The sequence below is a fragment of the Aythya fuligula genome, chromosome 4 (genome assembly GCF_009819795.1).
Source record: "Aythya fuligula isolate bAytFul2 chromosome 4, bAytFul2.pri, whole genome shotgun sequence".
In the NCBI taxonomy this organism is placed as follows: domain Eukaryota; kingdom Metazoa; phylum Chordata; class Aves; order Anseriformes; family Anatidae; genus Aythya; species Aythya fuligula.
The window spans coordinates 15,412,054-15,430,590 of record NC_045562.1 but is presented as its reverse complement, the minus strand read 5'-3'; the positions used below and the strand labels follow the sequence as shown (position 1 = coordinate 15,430,590).

Sequence of the window (18,537 nt, the reverse complement as noted above, 5' to 3'; positions counted from 1 at the left end):
GATACAATTGTGTATTCATTGTAAATATGATGGTACAGGATATAAACATTAACCTGGTTTCTTGAAAATTGAAAACAAGAAAAAATACTCCACCACATTTTCCATTACACTGTGCATGTCACCTGTTTCTCCTCCCTTAGGAAATGAAACAGAACTTGACAAAGGGTAGTATAAATAAGTTATCAGGGCAACATGTGATTGGGTAAAGGGCAGAAAGGCCATTAGCAATCCCAGGTGAAGTAAAGGCTGAAACAGGAGTTCAACCTTTACTTTAAGGTCAAGAGTTCATAGACCACACATTGTTTTTCTCACACATTCTCACAAAAAATCAAACACAAGCAAGTACTACCAAACAATGCATGGATATGGAAGAACAAGACTGCATATTTCTCCTGCATGTGACACTACCCTTCTGTTTAGAGGGGAATATGCGGGCCCCCTCCCACGTATTACTTTTATTTTTGTCACCTTTGTAGACTAAGCTGTTCTTTCCCTGCCTTTGGTTTTATTAGTAGTAAACATGCTAAAAACAACCACTTACTAAGTCTATGAAATCACAACAGTAAGACAGGTATAAAGTGTGTATGTAATATTTAAGGGATGAGCTGGAATATTCATTTTTCTTCCAAATATCTATTCATTAATTGAATCAAATCAAGTAGTCAAATAGTTTTTTACAGTGAGGTTGTATGTTTTAATTAATACTTACACATACAAAAACAGCTGTAAATAAATTATATTCAATAAAAGACAACTGCCTCATTTCCTAGAATGCTTTAAAAACCAAAAGTCTGCAAGGATTAAGGCCTCTTTGGTCTTTCGTATTAATGCACTATCCAACTTCGCAGCAGCCTTCAATTTATAATTCTGAACAGAGCAGAGATGAATCCATAAGGCAATTCAGTACTTTTTTCTTCCCTTCTTTAAGAGAAGGGAAAATAAGCATTTCTAGGTTTCTTTTTTCTTCAAGGATGATTAACTGTTCTTCTCCTTTACCATTTTATTTCAGCAGATGTTTTTTCTTTTTCAGAAGCGCATCTCTAAGAGCCAGCTGGAATACGAAACAAGAGGGATATTCAGGTATTTCAAACTCTCCGCTTTAACTATTAAGAAAACAGTATCACATGGACAATCCTCATTGATATGCCCATCATACGCGTCCCATTGGTATCGTAGTAACCAGACATTTGCAGATAAGATCACCAAACTTTTTAAGAGAATGCTACAGCTAACAGCTTCCATCATCTATGCTGAGGTAGACATTTATAGAGGCTTTTATGTATTACAGATAAGTAGGACTGCAAGATGAAAAATTAACCTGAATTGTCTTTGAACCAGTTGACTCAGGTGCTAGTAACACTGTAACTACAACAGCACTGAGTAGGCAGATCACAGACAAAGGAGCTAGCCACACAGCTCATTCCTACTGTCGTTTTATGACTACCTATACTCAAGTTCAAAAGCCACTCAAACATGGCTGTGAATATAGACAACCAAAATCTGATGCACGAAGCTGGAAGGTAGTAAAATATCAGAATGCAATTAAGAAATTGTTTATAGGGTTCTACAGAAAACAGGAGTACAGCATTATCTTCAGCTGTAAAATTAAGAATTTTGGTAGCATTTATGCAGACAGATCTATTGATGGTAAGTCTCGTTAAGCTATTTTCATTAAGTAAGCAAAATCCTAAGGAAGACTCCTAAAATTTATTCAATCTTAGAGAAATAATAATAATTGATCAGCTAAAACCGGGAGCAGTAACTGGCAAGTGCTAACATCCATTGACAGAAATCCTGTGGTTGCTTAGTTAAACAGTATAGTTAAGGAAAGAGTAGGGCTTCAAAAAATAAAACATTCATCAATGCATCAGAACATCATTTAAGATCCTACACACTTAGGAAAAGGATAGAGTAACAAGTTGTTCTTCTACAGACTTGTTTGGCAAGAAGAGATGAGAAAAAACTTCAGTCCAGCTGAGAGCTAAGTAGGATTAACAGGAATTTTTTGAGATTATTACAAAGCTGCTTTCCAAGGGTGGGAAGGAGGAGATGCTGCAATTTTTAATGAGTGCCACACACAGTCTCTTCAAAGTGATATACTATACGCATTTTAGTTGGTAATGGGGTTTAGATCTTGACTACAGACAACATTCCATTTTATTCTACCATTGAGGAGGGCAGCAGAAGGAATTATCTGAAAAACTACAGTACTCCAACCCACTTCTATTTTTGTACTACTTCCCAATCACTGTCAACAGGACAATGCTGTGGTCTAACTTAAATTAGAAGGAAGAAGGGTACTTTCATTTCACTGTTTAGCTGTTACCCTGGAACTCAAAACATTAAATCAGGAGTAAGGACTGAAAACATTCAAGATGACTTTCTAAAAACAGGGAGCCAAGTTTAAAAGTCAGTATAATCTCAGGAAAAAAAAGATTAAAGGCACTACACGGAAGATGTTTTTGATCACATGGACACCTACTTTTTACATAAATTTTTAAAAAGAACAAACTGTTAAGAATCCTATCTCAGGAGCTAATCCAGAATTCTTGGGCTAAAATTACACCCAATTTCTCAATAGAAGGACAGAGAATTAACAGCAGTTTCGTAAAAGCATGTGGACTGTTGATTTGCTACATTTTCTGTGTTTTAAGTACTGGGCTAAGGTGTCAGCCTTATACGAGGCAAAGCAGAATGACAAAAAATAAAAGACTACACAGGATATTAGTCCAAGTCTTCTTCTTCAACAGAAATACTCAAGAAATACTTCCTGTTGAGTCTATAAACTTCAGTATTGTTGCTGTTTAAGACAACAAGTGGCCAACAAATACACATCAACTTAATATGATTCTGGAAACAACTCTCAGGGACAGAGGAGGGTTTGTAAAAGCAGCACCTGAACATGCCCTACCACAAGACAACACTTAAGTAAACACAAATCACTAACACAGAAGAAAAGAAGCCTGCACACCTGGATTATTCTCAAAGTTTTTCCTCAGAACACCTTCAAAGTAGTTCAGTTTTATAACAGCCTCTAACACCCCTGACTGGCCACCTGCCAGGTTAGATAAAGGGATTTTAAGGCCGATTTTTGTTGTTAACACAGACCTACCCTGGAAACACAGTAGGGCAAACCATATGCCTGTATCAACACCAGCAAAAGTTGCCACAGTTTAGGCATCAACCCCAGCTGAGGTGCATGACAGAAGTGAGGAGACTCTGTCCACACTCCATGTCTGCCACGTCATCTAACCTCAGCTGTGTGGGGAAGCTACAAAGTCATCACCTGAACTTTCTTCCTCACCTTTTAGTTATCCCTTCAGCTACCCTGGCACAGCTGCCTGTGGGAACACACGCTAACTGGACTACCGAAGAGATGCACTTTTAACTTACAAGTGCTTTTGGGAAGGCTGTTTTGAATCCTGCATCAGCCCCATAGCTAAGCTCGTAACTGAGGAAGCAGTAGAAGGCAAAGGCATCACCACTGAGAGCAGCATATTGCCAAACTATGGCAGCAGACTAGACCAAAAAAGTGACTTAATTTTTGTGAACAGCTCTAAAAGGTTCTAAAGAGTACTGGCATCTGTCCCTTAAGTGCATTTGTATCAAGCTATCAGATGACCTCAAGCCAGGAGAGCTGAGTCCATAATATGACAGTAATAGGAGAAAGGTCAAAGACAGATTATGGGGAGTGAAGAAACACACACTAGAAGCTTGTCCTAAAGACCAACTCCACTGTATCAGGGGAAAGATTTCTTCTGTCACAACATTACAGTTCGAACATAATCTGTTATTGCTTAAAGGGAGAAAAGAAATCAAACCACATGTTAATCATCTTGCTAACCTACCCATGATTTTGCAACAGTGCATGGTTCTTTGTGCATAGTCACGAGCAGATTCTGACAAAGCATTCTCCTCCACCCCCACGGTCCCTGATATACTTCCTCTGGGTAGGTTTCATGGGAAGCAACCTAACTCACAGCCTTTTCCAGTGATTAATCCATCAAATTAAACACCAAAATCTTAGGGTATAGGCTAGACAGCTCTTCACCAGCATTACAAGTTTATTGCTCAGACTGCCCCATATGATTTCAACATGAAATGTTACCTGTTTTTCCCTGAAAGAACGCTTATTTTTGGTCCGGACATTATGGCTGTATCTCATCATCATGAAGTTCTTCTGCTTTTTCTTCTCTTTATTGGTAGAGCTGGCAAATGGGTTCATCCTTGTTTTCTTTTTCACAAATTCTTTTCTATCTGTTTTTCCAGCCTAGAATAGACAACACACCATAATAAGAGGGGGCTCTATTATTTGTTCTTCCCTACAGTAAACATCAGCTGCTAGGGTGAAGGTTCTAGAGCAGCAAGTGTACATCCAGATTTTGTGATTTCCTGCGTGTATTAACTGCATTCCTCCATGCTGGCTGCGTTAAGTATCAGTGGAAAATTAGGGGGTGTCTGTATTTTCATCTTCACCTGCGACCAGCACGAGGTTGTTTATCAGTTACAGCCACGATGCAACAGTAAAAAATAATTTCATCAAAACACAGATGGCAGCTGGGCATGTGTCTTACAGATTCAACACCACCTCCTTATTCCACAGGAGACAAGAACACAAACCCCACAAGTGTCTAAAAAGAGGATATGAAACAGCCCAGTTCCTCACCATTGCAGTTGCCAATCTTGTCTCCTTGTCTGACTTCGGCTTCTTATGTAGATGTTCGATATCTCTGAGTGAAAGCAACTCACCCCTACGCACACAGAAATCCAACAGAAGGCTGTCACACACAAATCATCTGGCCAGAAAAGCATGATGTCCTCCTAACCTTTTGTCTCTCACCCATTTTTCAGGCTATTGTTCCCCTATACACATTCACACAGGCACTTTTTGTTCCTCCTCTTAGGCTAATCCTCATGCTTGGGACAACCCTTACAAAACAACCCTTCTCTTATGACTGTTTTTCGAGTCCAGCTTGAACCACAACATTTAAGAAGCTCTGGAGATACAGACTTGCAACTACTGCTAAGAAAATAACACTCCTATTTCTCTGAACAAACAAACTACTCCCACAATTTCCATTGGCCCCCTCTTGCTCTTTTCTCCCAGGTAAAAATAAATCCCCCAGGCCAGGATCCATTCTAGGCCACGTGGCTGCTTGCCACCTGCTACCACGGGATAATGGCCAAGAGCAGAGCTCTGTACCCTACAGCAATTCAAAGTTTTATCACCAGACTGAGGGGAGGGGGAAAACGCAAGAGACAATACTTCACATCCTACCTGCTCTCCTCTTCATCATCTATTTCAATATTTTTCCTCTTTGCAGCTTTGCCCGGTGCAGAATTGAGCTCTTTGGAGAGCTGAGCAACACGTATTTTGTGGAATTCTTCTTGCGTTAGCAGCCTGCTTGTACTGACTGCTGCAGCTTTAGCTTTCCGTTCCTCTATAGGCATGCTTTTCATCTTCTCTGCCTTCAAAACAAGTACAAAAGAACAATCATCCAGAGCTCTGCAAACCATTTGTTCTACAATCCATGACCCTCTTGCTTCCCAGATATCCACACAGGGCACACAGGGGGAACAATGTTGGGAAATGCTCCAAACTGTTATTAGGATTCTTAAGAGTCATATCTAACAATGTGGTATTAAAAAAAAAAAAAAAAAAAAGAGTACTACATTTCCTCTGAAATATTAAGGAATTGAAAGTTAAAATAGCTTTGAAGGAGCTTAGCACTGGAAGAGAATTCCCCAACTCTCCCCCCTCACCCTGAGAGCAAACATATTTCAGCACAGCTGCAAAAACATACTTCAGCTCACTGATTTTGGTCAAGTTACCATGTAGGTAGTTATGAGTAGCCACAAGAAGGTAGAACAAGAGAATGTGGACTGCTATTAACGAGTCCCTTTTCTATTTGGGGTAGAACACGCTTGGAACTCACCACTTCTTGCTGCTCCTCATCTGAAGAGTGGTGGACGTCAATCCATTCTCCATCTTCATCATCTTCCCCCTCACTCATACTAGCACTTTCCCATCCATCTGCTCAAGGGAACAATTGCACAGAGCTGCTAGTACAGAGTTGGTTGAACTCTGTGCATTTTAAACAATTTCAGAGCAGATCCTAAGCTCTCACTGCCTTTTAGTACCTAACTACATTTATGCCCAGGGACACACTCAAAGCTGTAGGATCTCAGCATCCCAGCCTCAGAACTACATAGGTGTTCGTAAGACTTACAGATAACTTCACACATTTGATCATTAATTGGGAATAATATTTTTAGACATCCACGATTGAACAGACCAGTAGCTCTCATGCTGTCCCACTGGCAAGTTCAGCTACCAAATTCCACCTGGCCTGCAAAGTCAAAGCATCACACGGCGTAACTCTGACAGCAACTGATTCAGAGCTGTACAAAGACATCTCAGCCTTCATTTCTTAGCACACTTACATCACGTGCATGTACAGCTATGGAAACCAACTTCTAGTGATAACCACATACAGCAGCGTAAGATATTTGAACACACACAACAGACTTGTTAAAACCTGTTCTCTCTTGTCATTGTGAGCTGCAGTCTCTTTAAAACATTTTTCTTATGAACTTAAATAAACCTGCAACAATGGTGAACAAAGCCTTTACAGGAAATGCATTTACATACATTTCTTTCATTCTAAAGAATGCCAACCATAGAGGATAGCTAATCAGTTTGCAGCAAGTCATTATTGCAGCAAATTGTACCAAAACCCTATGGGTAAAGGGTAACTCTCAAGTTATGTTCAAGGCCCTCAAAACAAGCAGCTGCATTTAAGAGAGTCTCTGAAGAAATACATCGGTTTACAACTGCTAATCCTTACCACACTGCGTTCAGCAACATTTCCGGCCCCTTCCACTTTATCTAACCCAAGGAAGGAAGCAATGCAATTTAAAGCAAAGTTGCTCTCTATGACCTGTTTCGCTTCTCTTTGCTGTTCAAATTCCCTCTTTCCTCTCTCTTTTATTTCATCCCTCTATTATATGAAGCAATGCATTGACTATCAGATCTCTCAGGATAAATTGCACTTAACTCGAGAACAGTATCAGTGCTTCTTAATGGGTAAATACAGACATGTACAAACCACATAGCATGTGACAGCAGCAAATGAAATGCATGAACACCAAGTCCAAAAAAAAATCTTAGCAGCAGTGATGCACAACATGGAAGTAATAAAGAAAAAAGGCCAACCTTCCTCTTGGTTTTTTCCTTTTTCCTCTTCATTCACAACCTCCAGTACTTCTGCTCCTGGAATATAGTCTTTGGCATCCAGTTCTCCGTATTCATGAATCTTGGCTTCCACCGACGCTTCAGTAGGTTTACCCTGTAAGTAAATAAAACACATTAAGCAGGCTGCTATCTTAACTCACACAAGCCCATAAAAATAGGGGGTGGAGTTGTAGGAAATAAATTCTGCCTGATGAAACGTGAAAAGATCTTGAATTACTATAAAGAAGTCGAACAAACTGCAGGAAGACAGGCTTCTGCAGCATGAAGCTTCTGCCAATAAGTTTGATGAGTAAAGAAGCCTTGAAACAAGAGAAAGCCATGTCAAAAATGCAGCAAGAAAACAGGCCTGGAAAGAAAAAAAAAAGAGTGATTCCATCATATTCTCAAGAAGCTCTGAGAGCAGTTGTTTTTGAGCACATAAGCTTACATTTATAGTGAACGTAATGCAGAGAAAACACTTACTCTATATTTCTTCTGTAGCATCTCTGGGTTCAGCGAACGGAAGAGGTGTATCAGAGTTCTTGCAGACATCATCACATCTAGCCAGAAAAAGAGAGTCAGGACTAAGTATGGTAAAGCAGAATCCTGAGCAAGCCAAAGTGCACTGAGATAAACAGTATTACAGCCTGTTCATGTATTTTCTGAAATACTAGCTCCCACTGATTTCTCCAATACAGGATCCAGCTCTCAGGGCCAAATCTTTGTTAACAAGCAGCTGCCCTTCTCCAGTTCTGTCAGCTGTTTCCCTTGCCGTAACTACCCATGACTGTTTGACTAAGTATACGCATAGAAATGCAACAGACGTTAAAAATGATACCTCTCAGCCCACCAAAAAATGCAGTACTATTATGAAGGCTATAACAGAGGACCAGATGACAAGAAAAAAGGAAGATAGATCTAAGAGTCATACCCGCATAACATACTCACTTTTATTTTTATGAGTCTTGTAGTGAGCAAGGTCATGGAGCAGATCTTCAGTCATGGCTAATGGACATCTCGCTGTGATTTCTTTTATTGCATTGATTCTAAAAATTCAAAGGGAAATATTTTCCTGAATAACATGGTTGGGAAGGCACTCACTGGCCCAGCAATAGACTGAATTTTCTCACACTTGATGAATCTTCTGAAGTGTTAGGTGTAACAGAGCGGAACATAACAGGATGCTCTCTGCCATAGTTCTCCAAAACTTCTTCAAAACCGTCCATCTTTGGTCCATACTCTACACTCTCCACCTATTTTGTCTGATCTTGGACCTCCGGATTCTGCAACTTAAGGCTAGATCCAACCAAGCACATCCGCAAAAAGCTGTCAAATGATCACCAGGCCTAGGCCAGGCCAAAATCAAGAAATAGTTCTCCTGTCAAGCGTGGGCAGACAAACAACACTATAAAGGAAGCCTGCTTACACCAAGTTACTTTTTAAATCATCTTCATGCACACACCCAGTACACTAAATTTGTTGCAGGACTATAACCATGTTGAAAGGAAAAAAGTAGTTCATGAAAGTATTCAACACATGGCTGCTCACGTAGTTTCCCCCACCAACTACTTCATCTTCTTCAGGCACAGCTCAGCTCTCTCCTACATTTACTGGTCATACTCTACTCTGCCTGCACCACACCTATTACAAAAGCAGACTTTCTTCAACAGAGAAAGCAAGCACTTTATAGTTTCACTAACAGCATCACTTGAATTTGTTGTCAGTAATAAAATTTGATCTGCTACACATGAAAAGTCCTGAATTACGATGCTGTCTTCTCACTGTGCGTATACAAATGGAAGTTACGTGTACTTTGATTCACACACAAGAGGGTGTACCCTCAAACTAGAAATAACATAATACTTGGGAAGGAAGAAAAACACAAGACCAAGCAAGAAATCAAAGAAGGCCATCACAAAATGCAAAAGAGTTAAGTCACAGCACTGGCTAAATACAGAAACCCATCGCACTGAGGAATTTACAACACTGACAAGTAAATAAAGGAAAGTTTATGTTTACTGTCTTATTTTATTCAAGTAGGTTCTTAAAAGCAAAGATGAATGACAGTAATAGGCTGAAGGTCATTAAAAAAAATGGAAAATATTTTTCCACATTCAGAGTTTTATGGTTGTAATAAAATTCCATACTCACCCTACAGTCATGACTTCCCCAGAATTCTTGTCAGTGACGAAGTTGTTGGCGATGGTCATCAACACTGACTGGATAATCTGAAAATAAGGAAGAAAGGGTAAATATACTTACTGTTTATTTAATATAATTGTGAAATGATTACATCTTATTAAGAGAGCCCTTTTCACAGAAAGGCAGAGCTCGTGACTTAACACTATAGCCTGCAAATAACTTCTAGACAAATTCTCCTGTAGAAACTGAAGACCTTGAGCATTGGGATTGTATCCCTTTATAAAAAGCAACAACCTGGAACTTGCAGAAATTGTCAATGAGAGCAAAAATTCCCACGTGGTTTTCAAGAAAAAGGGTCTGACCGGATTCCTTGTCCCCAGTCCCCAGTGAATGCACTTAACACTTGAAGCTTGCACACTGTCCATTTTAACGTCACCAAAAGTTAATGGAATACTGACCTCAGGTGGTACTAGCTGATGCGAAGCTTGCGCCGCAAACAGAAGAATCTTTGTCACTTCTGGAAGTAAAAATAAAAAGAAAGGGGGAGAAGATGTCCAAGTACAACCAGTACAACTTATTTTGGCCTTACCCACACCCACCAATACAGCTAACTCAATGAAATCCTGAGCTTCTAAGCCTCAAAGCCAGTTCAGGATGAAGTTATTTGAGACATCTTGTACTTCTCTCTCACAAAGCATTAGGAACACACCTGGATCTCTACCCCAGCAGCAGTGCAGACCCTTAACAGCCAGCTACACGAAAATACACGTGTATTTCCATTCTAGAGCTAAACAGAAGCAAAAAAGCAGCAAAAGGCAGTCACAGCTTTGCTCAACAAGTCAGGTTCTGCAAGGAACTAGGAACTCACTTGATCCTAGTGCTGAAGTTTCTCAAATGCTTAAGAGCGTCAAGTGGACAAAGCTTCCATGAAAGTCCACTGTTTTGGACAACTGGAGCCTTTTGCCTCCTTCATCCACACTCCCTGGACTATTCTTGCTTCCAATTATGCTACTGCTACCTACTCACAGCACCACTTCAGAAGTGACTGTACATGTGAAATGACAGACCTGACAGACCAACACTGTTATAACTAGTAGTGCTTACCTCTCTGATGGGGCTGTAGAAATCTCTGAATGAAGGGGTAGAAATTAAAAAGAAAAAGCTGCAGGGCAGATAAAAGTTGTAACAGGTTAGTTGCGTCTCTTCTGAGATGACTTTTATAACCTGATATATGATAATCAACAAACCTACACAGCCTGCTCTGCAAATGCCTCAGATTTTATTGTGTAACACATTCACCTGTCCTGAACTTGAAATACATGGAGGTCAGGAAGGGACTTTTTCAAAGGAAATTAAGACTCAATGCCAAAATCTGAAATCCACAATGGTTCTCGTTTGACTGCACAGAAATCCAGTTGGGTGGTCTGCTGCACAATGATGTACTGCTTCTTCCCTTAGCTTTAGGAACACAGTCCTCTCAAAAGAGACTGTCCCTAAATTCATGCTCACTTAGCATCCAAGTCCCTTCACTAACTCCTCCCGCAAGCCTGAATGCATATTTGATGCTGAAGCAGCCTAACACCTGGACACACACCTCCCAAGTGACAAGTATTTCATACACCTCCTGGACTCAGACTTACACGTGGTAAATTCTACTTCAGCTTTATGCAATGAAGAAATAGCGAGACACCACTGCAACACTGGGGTCTCTGTGATGTACCTGACAATTCAGATGCCCTGGTCACTGGGAGGAATGCTTTGGGCAGAGACCAAAGCACAAAGTGGCAGCTGTATGTGCCTAGGCGTGAACCCAGTACAGTGTCAAAAAAACAACTGGATTTTCTCACACTCCCTATATTCAAGAGTGCTCATACAGCCACAGTGAGCATTTCCACCTTTTCTTAGCCTTGAGGATACCTGCAAGGACTAGTGTTTCCCTCGCCCCACAGAGCTCCCAAGAAGAACAGATTCTTAAGGAAGTCTGATCACACTTTGGTTATATCTCAGGGTGCTGTTCTTAAGCTGTTGCTAGACTCAATTAAAAAACTACACTGAAAACACAGGTTTTTAAATAGGCATTTTCTCCTCTAGTCATGACATCCCAGCTATATTACACACCACCAGCCTTGTCAAGCAGAATTCACTTAGTACCATACAAGCCCACATCACTGTGCCATACCATAAAGCCCACTGGCAACTCCATGGCTTTACTCAGCTTCATTCTTCAACATACAGGAAAATTAACTCACTTTCCGGAGGCACAAGGCCAGAGCACACCACCCAACCGTCAGACCAGTACAAAATTATTATGTACCTCGTGGATTCCTACTAGCCTAGATATTAGGTCCATGAGCATCATCTTCACTTCAAATCGTTCCTTACAGTTCTCCAGCTGCTTCAGCAGTTTCTCTGCAAAGTCTAGAAAAAACAATAATAGATTTGTGGTAGTCTCAAAAGGCACTGTGCCAAACTCAGCTGAGACTGGGTTAAAAAAAGATAGTTAAGTTTTGTTGTTGTTCAATTTTTCTTTAAATACAGGATCAGTATTTAAAGCTAGTTTGTTTTTTTAAAAAGATGCATTTCAACCCATCTGAAAAACAAAATCCCCAAAGTTTCACTACATCAGACTGTGAACGAGTCAAGTGGTATTAGACAAATGCCAGACTGATAATACGAACATGCTTCTACAAAGGCATAAGCTAAAAAGCTGCAGAAGATAAACTACTGCCCTTTTGCACAAATTATGGCTTTCACACACACAAGATATAAGCTGAAAGACACATCCTGATCTGTATCAACCCAGAGCAGATAGTGCAGTATTGCTCCTTCTTCCTTCTCTGGCCATCTACAAGTGTTCCACTATGACAAGCACAACAAGATTAGTCTCACGTTTTAAGTGTTATGAAACTCTTTGATAAAGAAAGCTAAAAAAGCATCCTGTTACCACATTTGTTTTTACTTTCATTCTCCTTCATTGATACTAAATATTTATTATCTGAGAAAAACAGTTTGAGAAAATACAGAACACGATGCATGCTTACCCTGGGGATCATGAATCAAGTGAATAGCAGAAAAGTTGAACACCTCTGGCTTGCTCTTCTTCTTGTGTTTCTGCATGGCAAGAAGAGTAAAGGAGACATTTTTCTTTCCATGAAAAAGCTGCAGGTGCTTCAGTTTCAGGCTGCCATTGGAAGCTGCTATTCCTCATTATTCTCTTCAAAAAGATGTGCTTTGGTTTTTAGCAAATAAACTACCATTCTTTTCAATTGCATTAGGTTTTCAACCACCTGACCTAACAGGCAACAGGAACCACATCAAAAGGTTGCTTCTCAAGACACAGTATGCTCTAAGTAAGGGACCACAAAAGGGGCGCCCAAGAGGAGAACCAGTCCACATCTCAGACAAGAGTGTTTCAGAAAACTGCCCAACCAGCAGATGCTGGTATGCTCTAGAAGCCTCACCTAAATTAGATGACAAAAGATAACTAAGATGACTGGAAACAAAAAAGATTTCTGCATGTGAAGGATTAAGCTAAAATGCCAGCAAGTCAAAACACCGTTCTACTCACCCTGAGAACCTTCATCGCTTTTTCCAGTTTCTTCTTGCGCTTGGTCGTTTTCTTGTTAGTTGCATACCGCACCATCAGATCTCTGGCCGTGGGGCTGTCATCCTTCAGCAGGAACACAAGGAAAACAAGACTCAGGTGAAATCAGGCTTCAAACGGGAAGCAGAAATACAAAAAGTATCAGTGTACTACATTTGAAAAGGGTCTCTTCCCATCTAAGTTTCATCATACAGAGATAGTAGCCTTTAAAATCACAGTTCCATAAAACCACTTATATCAGAGAGATAGTAATAATTGTTACAGCTGGGTAATCACAGGGTACTAGACAGTCACACACAATAATGGCCTTGTACTAGGAGGTTCTAAACTGTAATTGTTGCAAGTTATCAGCCTTCTCAGGGTAACTGAATTATTTCATTTGTACATAAATGGGAAATGCAGTTTGAGAAACAGAACTGAAGGGATATCTAAAAAGTTAAACCTGCATCTTAAATATCAAGTTAAAATCTCTTCCCACAACTCTAAAGTTACATATCTACTAACTCATTAGCTTTGAAAAAAAAAAAAAAAAAAAAAAAAAAATGAGTTCAGGAAATCAAGGGAGCCCTTAGGCTGTAGACAGATAGTGAAGGTAACCTGCTATCAACTGAGACCAGGTGGCAAAAAAATAAACATTTTTGTGAGGTGGATCAACAACTGGAGGATACAAAACAGAAAATTCTGCAGCACAAAAGTAGATGCATTGGTGTAGTTGTATGTCTGCAGGATGACATAACTTAGATTGTGAAGATTTAATCACAACACTGACCTCAGAATCTGAGTCACTATCTTGATTCTCAGTTTCATCCTTCCCAAGGAAGAACTTCAAACCAGCAACTAATACCTGAGAAATTAAGTAAAATATAGGACATGACAAACAGACAAGAGTATTTACAACAGCCAAGCATCCTGATCTTAAGTTATGCTAAAACATTTCCAATTATTGGTAGAAAAGAATACATAAAGAAAGCAAACCATCAGACAAAGCATCCTGAACAAAGTCAATTTTTGCTTCTAACCCTCATCAGCCAGAGGCACATAAAGAATCAAAAAACAGCTGGGCTTCCACAGTGACAGGAGCAAATCCAGAGACGGAAATCTTCCTAGCTTTCTGCAAAGCAATGCAATTGCTCCATGCCAATGTTATTAATTCCTGCACAGCTGATACTTGATCAGCTGTGCTGAGTACTCCAAGTTTTCATAAGTTTATATGGGTTTGTGGGTTTTGATTGTTTGTTTTGTTTTTTAATCAACTGGAACAGCTTTTGGACTTTTGCTGTCCAAGAACATATCTCAAACCATAACATGCATTTTAGAGCATTTAGCATTGGAAAACCTATGAAGATGACAGGCAGCCTCAGATCCACTCAAATCCCAGGCAAGATATCAACTCTCTTCACATTAAAAAAGTAAACGCCTTAATGATGCTGATTATAAGGTGGCAATATCCTGACAGTCTCTTCTGAGTAGCAAGGGAAAGTACACCCACCCTCCCCACACCAGCCTGCACTTGTCATAGCACAAGCATCCCATTCTGCTGCTCTGCACCTAAGCACCAAATGTGTCCTACTCCCAGAACCGAAGTGGCATTTTGAAATTAAAACAACAAAAGACAAATAATCAGTGAAGCTAGTTAGCAATTTGGGTACTGAATTAAGAAACTGCATCCCCAGGATAACAGTAGCTTAGATTAAATGCGGTTTCATCAAATGACTTCTGTCCTCACCTTTGTCACTTTGGAAAAGCAAGCAGTTGTGATGACATTGACCGTTTTGGCATCATTCCTGGAATAAAAAAAAAAAAACAACATTGCCTTTTATTTCAAGTTTTACAATTTCAAGTTATTCTCAGAAAATTAAGTTGCGTGAACTAGGACTCCAAAAAAATATTTTGAGTTTATATCAAGTCTTAGGTACTTAAAAATCTACTCATTAAAACTGCAAGAAGTCTAATCTTTTCAGCAACACTAGTATTTTTTTCTGCTATCCTAATTTTCCCTTTGTTATAATAATTTTCAACCTACCACTAAACCAACAAAAATCTTAAAGCTGCTGTGACCTTGTGCATGCCATGGAATAGACTGTTTCCTTGAACACTACATATCAAAATGATCACTCCTCATGATAAATACCGTATGGCACCACATCCTGCCTGCCAGCTGAGGTTTCTTTTAATGCCAAGGTAATCAATGTTGCCATTCACCTCCCAGCATGCTAGAAATTGATGGGAATAAGTAATGCAAGAACTGCATGCATTAGATCTTTGGCACTAACTTGGAAATACATAAAAAGAAGCAGAAACATTGCACACCACCAGTGTTGCTTGCTGCATTCATACATCTCCTTTACAGTTTATTTCTATGTAAGAACCCAGAAGAGCAATGGAGTTAGAAACTGAAGGGCTTAAAAAAATACTTTGTTTTTACAGTCAAAAAGTTGAGAGTGAACAAACTACCATCTTCTAGTGCAATTTTCTACTGGGTAACATCTGCTCTGGCACTTTGTAACACAAGAAAAAGATTCAGCAACATCTTAGACATTAACTAGCACTGAAACAGAAACTGAGTACTCAGTGCACTTTTTCTGCTTTCAGTATTTCTCTAATAGTTGTTCAAGCTGGTGTCTACTAAAAATAAAAGCTATATTATGGCTTCACCTAAAAACAACAACAAAAAACCCTCAAAGCACTTATTAGGTAAGTCATCTAGAATTATACCCTAGTAACTTGAGAGAAGAAAAAACAAAATTTCTTTTTTCACTGTACATCACAGCCTGTATGCGAATAGCAACAGCTTTATATGCAAGAGTTCAAACAAGTGAGCTGCACAAAGCTTGTTACAAATGCAATACACACAACTTGACCATTTTCAACTAAAACGTAAAAGATTCAACCTAAGTAACTCAGACTTTAAGGAAGACAGTATTTCTACCTGTTTCTTTCAAACTAGAACAAGCTTCACAAAATCCAGCCACTGGAACACAAAGAAAATAAATATACTGAAAACCAGAGGCCCTCCACATCACATTTTGCACACCATACTGCGAGTGATGTCAGGATGGCCATCCAACATTAAATGGGGAAGAAGCATGGGCCTACCAAACCTACCAAATATTCCTTCTGTAAAGTTCAATCATCACATCCAGAGAGATCTTGGCAGCAGTGGGATTACTGTCCCTCAACATGGTATACATGAAGTTCTGCAGCATCTAAGAAAAAAGTTGGGAAGCATTTATTATTACCAATCTTCAATAACACAAGGTAGTAAATTGAAGTGCATCTGAAAACTAGAATACTTACTGTGTTTACTTTATTGTTTTTGTGCTTAGCATTTACATTCTTGATGTCTGTCACAATGTGAGTATACAGAGTCTGTAAAAGGAGAAAGAGCAAAAAGTAACATTTGCATGTCACACAAGAAACACTGCAGGTGCACCACAATTGCCCCAAAGACTCCGAGTACCAAAATGAGACCTGATCCCTTTTAATTTGTAGTTACAAAAACAACATGTTACCTTGTAAATCCTCATATATGCTTGATTTTCATGGATTTGAAAAAATGTACTTAATTTGTAGCACAGTGAGAGAAGAAAACAAAGAGCATGAAGCTTAACTCAAAAAATCCCACTACCATTTCATACGTACATTCTGACAGCAAGTTCAGTAATCCTGGTCAGAGAAAGCAACTAATCTCACATTTACTGCAGAAAACACAAAATGAAGCTTTTACTAGCAATTTTTTTTTTTTAAACTTAAAATTTTTCAACTAGAATTCAATAATTTCTGCTCTGACATCAATGTGCTTATGGTTTTTATCTGCAGACACATTCAAGGTGCTCGACTGCAAATGCAGTACAGGCTTACAAACTGTTGCATGTAGAAGTGTGTACAGCAACATGCTTCAATATGAGATACAGATCAAGTCTTGCCTTCGGCAAGTTCCTGAAGGAGCAGACCCATCTCCCACTTATTTCACAACCATGAACAGTCGAACTGCCCACTACTTCTTTTGTTAGGCAGGTCAAAACCCACTGGAAGTCAAGCCCAGCTTTTGTAATCACAGCTTGCTTACTTTTCGGAGAAGTTTATCGTGACATCGCAGCAGCTGAAAGAAGAGCTCCAGCAAACTTGTGGGATTTATCAGATTCTTGTTCCTTAACAACATCAGAGCCTTACAGAAGGTCTGTATGGGAGAAGGAGAGATGAGAGTCACAATTTCACAGCATCCCCCAGTTTCCATCTCTGTTAAAAGGTGCAAAAGCAAACTTGAAGTGCTGAATTCTCCCAGGTATACTTGTAGAAGAGGCTGTGGTCTGCCCTAAACACCTTTCAGTGGCAGCCTTACCATTCGAAGGTCTGTGTCCAGCACCGTGTGGTGGTATGAGAGCAGGTCTTTGAGCTGCTGCGGGAAGTTGGCCATTTGGTCCGGGTAGCAGTGGGCAACCTGGGCAAAGACAGGCTGGAGTGAGCTCGCTACTAAAAACCATGAGCTAGCAGTCAGCTGCAGGAACGTGAGATGTTATAAGCAACTAGTAAATTTATTTGTACAACAGCAGTTTATCTACGCCAAAAGAAAAGTTATGGGTGAAACACTGATAAGAAACACGTGGTGGAGTTACAAGACCTTTTTTAAAACTGAACCGAAGGCTCGAAAGAAAAACTTGCCTGCCTGGAAATGACTAGTAATATGGAAGTTTTAGTAAATACAGCTTTCCAGCAGGGCTCTGAGAACAAGACACGGACACACAACCCTCACCCCACCCCCCCCAGCAGCCGTGGGGAGGCCGCCGTGCCCAGCTCGCACACGTTGCTGCGGGCCAGCAGTAGCAGCAGCAGCAGCTCACCTGCGCCAGGAACATGACGAGCTCCGCCAGCTCCTTGCTGGGCTTGTCGGGCTGGAAGGTGAAGATCTCCACATGGGACTGGTAGTGGTGGTACTGCTGCAGGAACTGCGAGCACAGCAAGCGTTACTCCGGCACCAGGCGCCTCAGCGGCCCCTATTACCCTCTCCCTCGCGTTATTAACCCATTTTAACCCCCTCTTCCCCCCCCCCCAGGCGCCTCACCTCCTCGGTGTAGGAGGTGGGGTCGCGCTTGATGAGGTTCTGCAGCTGCGGCAGGTTGCTGGGCAGCTTGTTGCCCTGCCGGCCCGACATGGCGCCTCACGCCTCACCGCCGCCCGGCCGCCGCCATCTTACAGCCCCCGCCCCGCCACGGCGGCCGCCCAGGGACAAAGCTGGGCGCTTCGACAAAACTCACTTTGACAAAATTCGCCTTTACAAGCTCCTTAGGGGTCAGGCAGCAGGGCTTTTGCCCACCAAACGTTCACAACATCAAAGCTTTCTCCCTATACAACTGACTTTCTTCACCCATAGTATCACCATACTATTCCAGGGTGGTTAGTAAGATCCATATACTTGATCAAAGCATGGAAGTACATAACATGCTGTCATGTGGAAGAGAAAAAGCTATTGTATTCATTCAATCTCATCTGCTAAAAGGACTACACCACAAAAATGACAGCAATGAAAACAGCCCCACTGCATACATGCATGTTCAAT

At 40.5% G+C, this 18,537-nt stretch overlaps 1 protein-coding gene across 1 annotated transcript; it reads right to left on the bottom strand.

Moving 5' to 3' along the window:
• Positions 1-704: 704 nt before the first annotated feature.
• SDAD1 (SDA1 domain containing 1) lies at positions 705-18,169 on the bottom strand. The gene is made up of 22 exons (XM_032186488.1): positions 18,043-18,169; positions 17,822-17,926; positions 17,323-17,421; positions 17,050-17,160; positions 16,278-16,349; positions 16,086-16,186; positions 14,707-14,764; positions 13,750-13,824; positions 12,945-13,046; positions 12,418-12,487; positions 11,691-11,794; positions 10,481-10,538; positions 9,835-9,893; positions 9,386-9,462; positions 8,183-8,280; positions 7,718-7,794; positions 7,217-7,349; positions 5,937-6,034; positions 5,279-5,469; positions 4,667-4,751; positions 4,109-4,270; positions 705-1,051 (listed from the first exon to the last, which is right to left on the bottom strand). Exons 1-22 carry the CDS (start codon positions 18,130-18,132, stop codon positions 1,001-1,003), a joined length of 2,076 nt encoding a protein of 691 aa, XP_032042379.1. The 5' UTR covers positions 18,133-18,169; the 3' UTR covers positions 705-1,000.
• Between the last annotated feature and the right edge of the window lie 368 nt (positions 18,170-18,537).

Coding starts and splice junctions, on each gene's coding strand:
- SDAD1 (XM_032186488.1), bottom strand. CDS start 18,132: ATGTCGGGCCGGCAGGGCAACAAGCTGCCCAGCAACCTGCCGCAGCTG. Junction 9,894..10,480: donor TCTACAGCCCCATCAGAGAG/GTAAGCACTACT, acceptor TTTTACTTCCAG/AAGTGACAAAGATTCTTCTG. Junction 1,052..4,108: donor GTTCTTTCAGGGAAAAACAG/GTAACATTTCAT, acceptor TTCGTATTCCAG/CTGGCTCTTAGAGATGCGCT.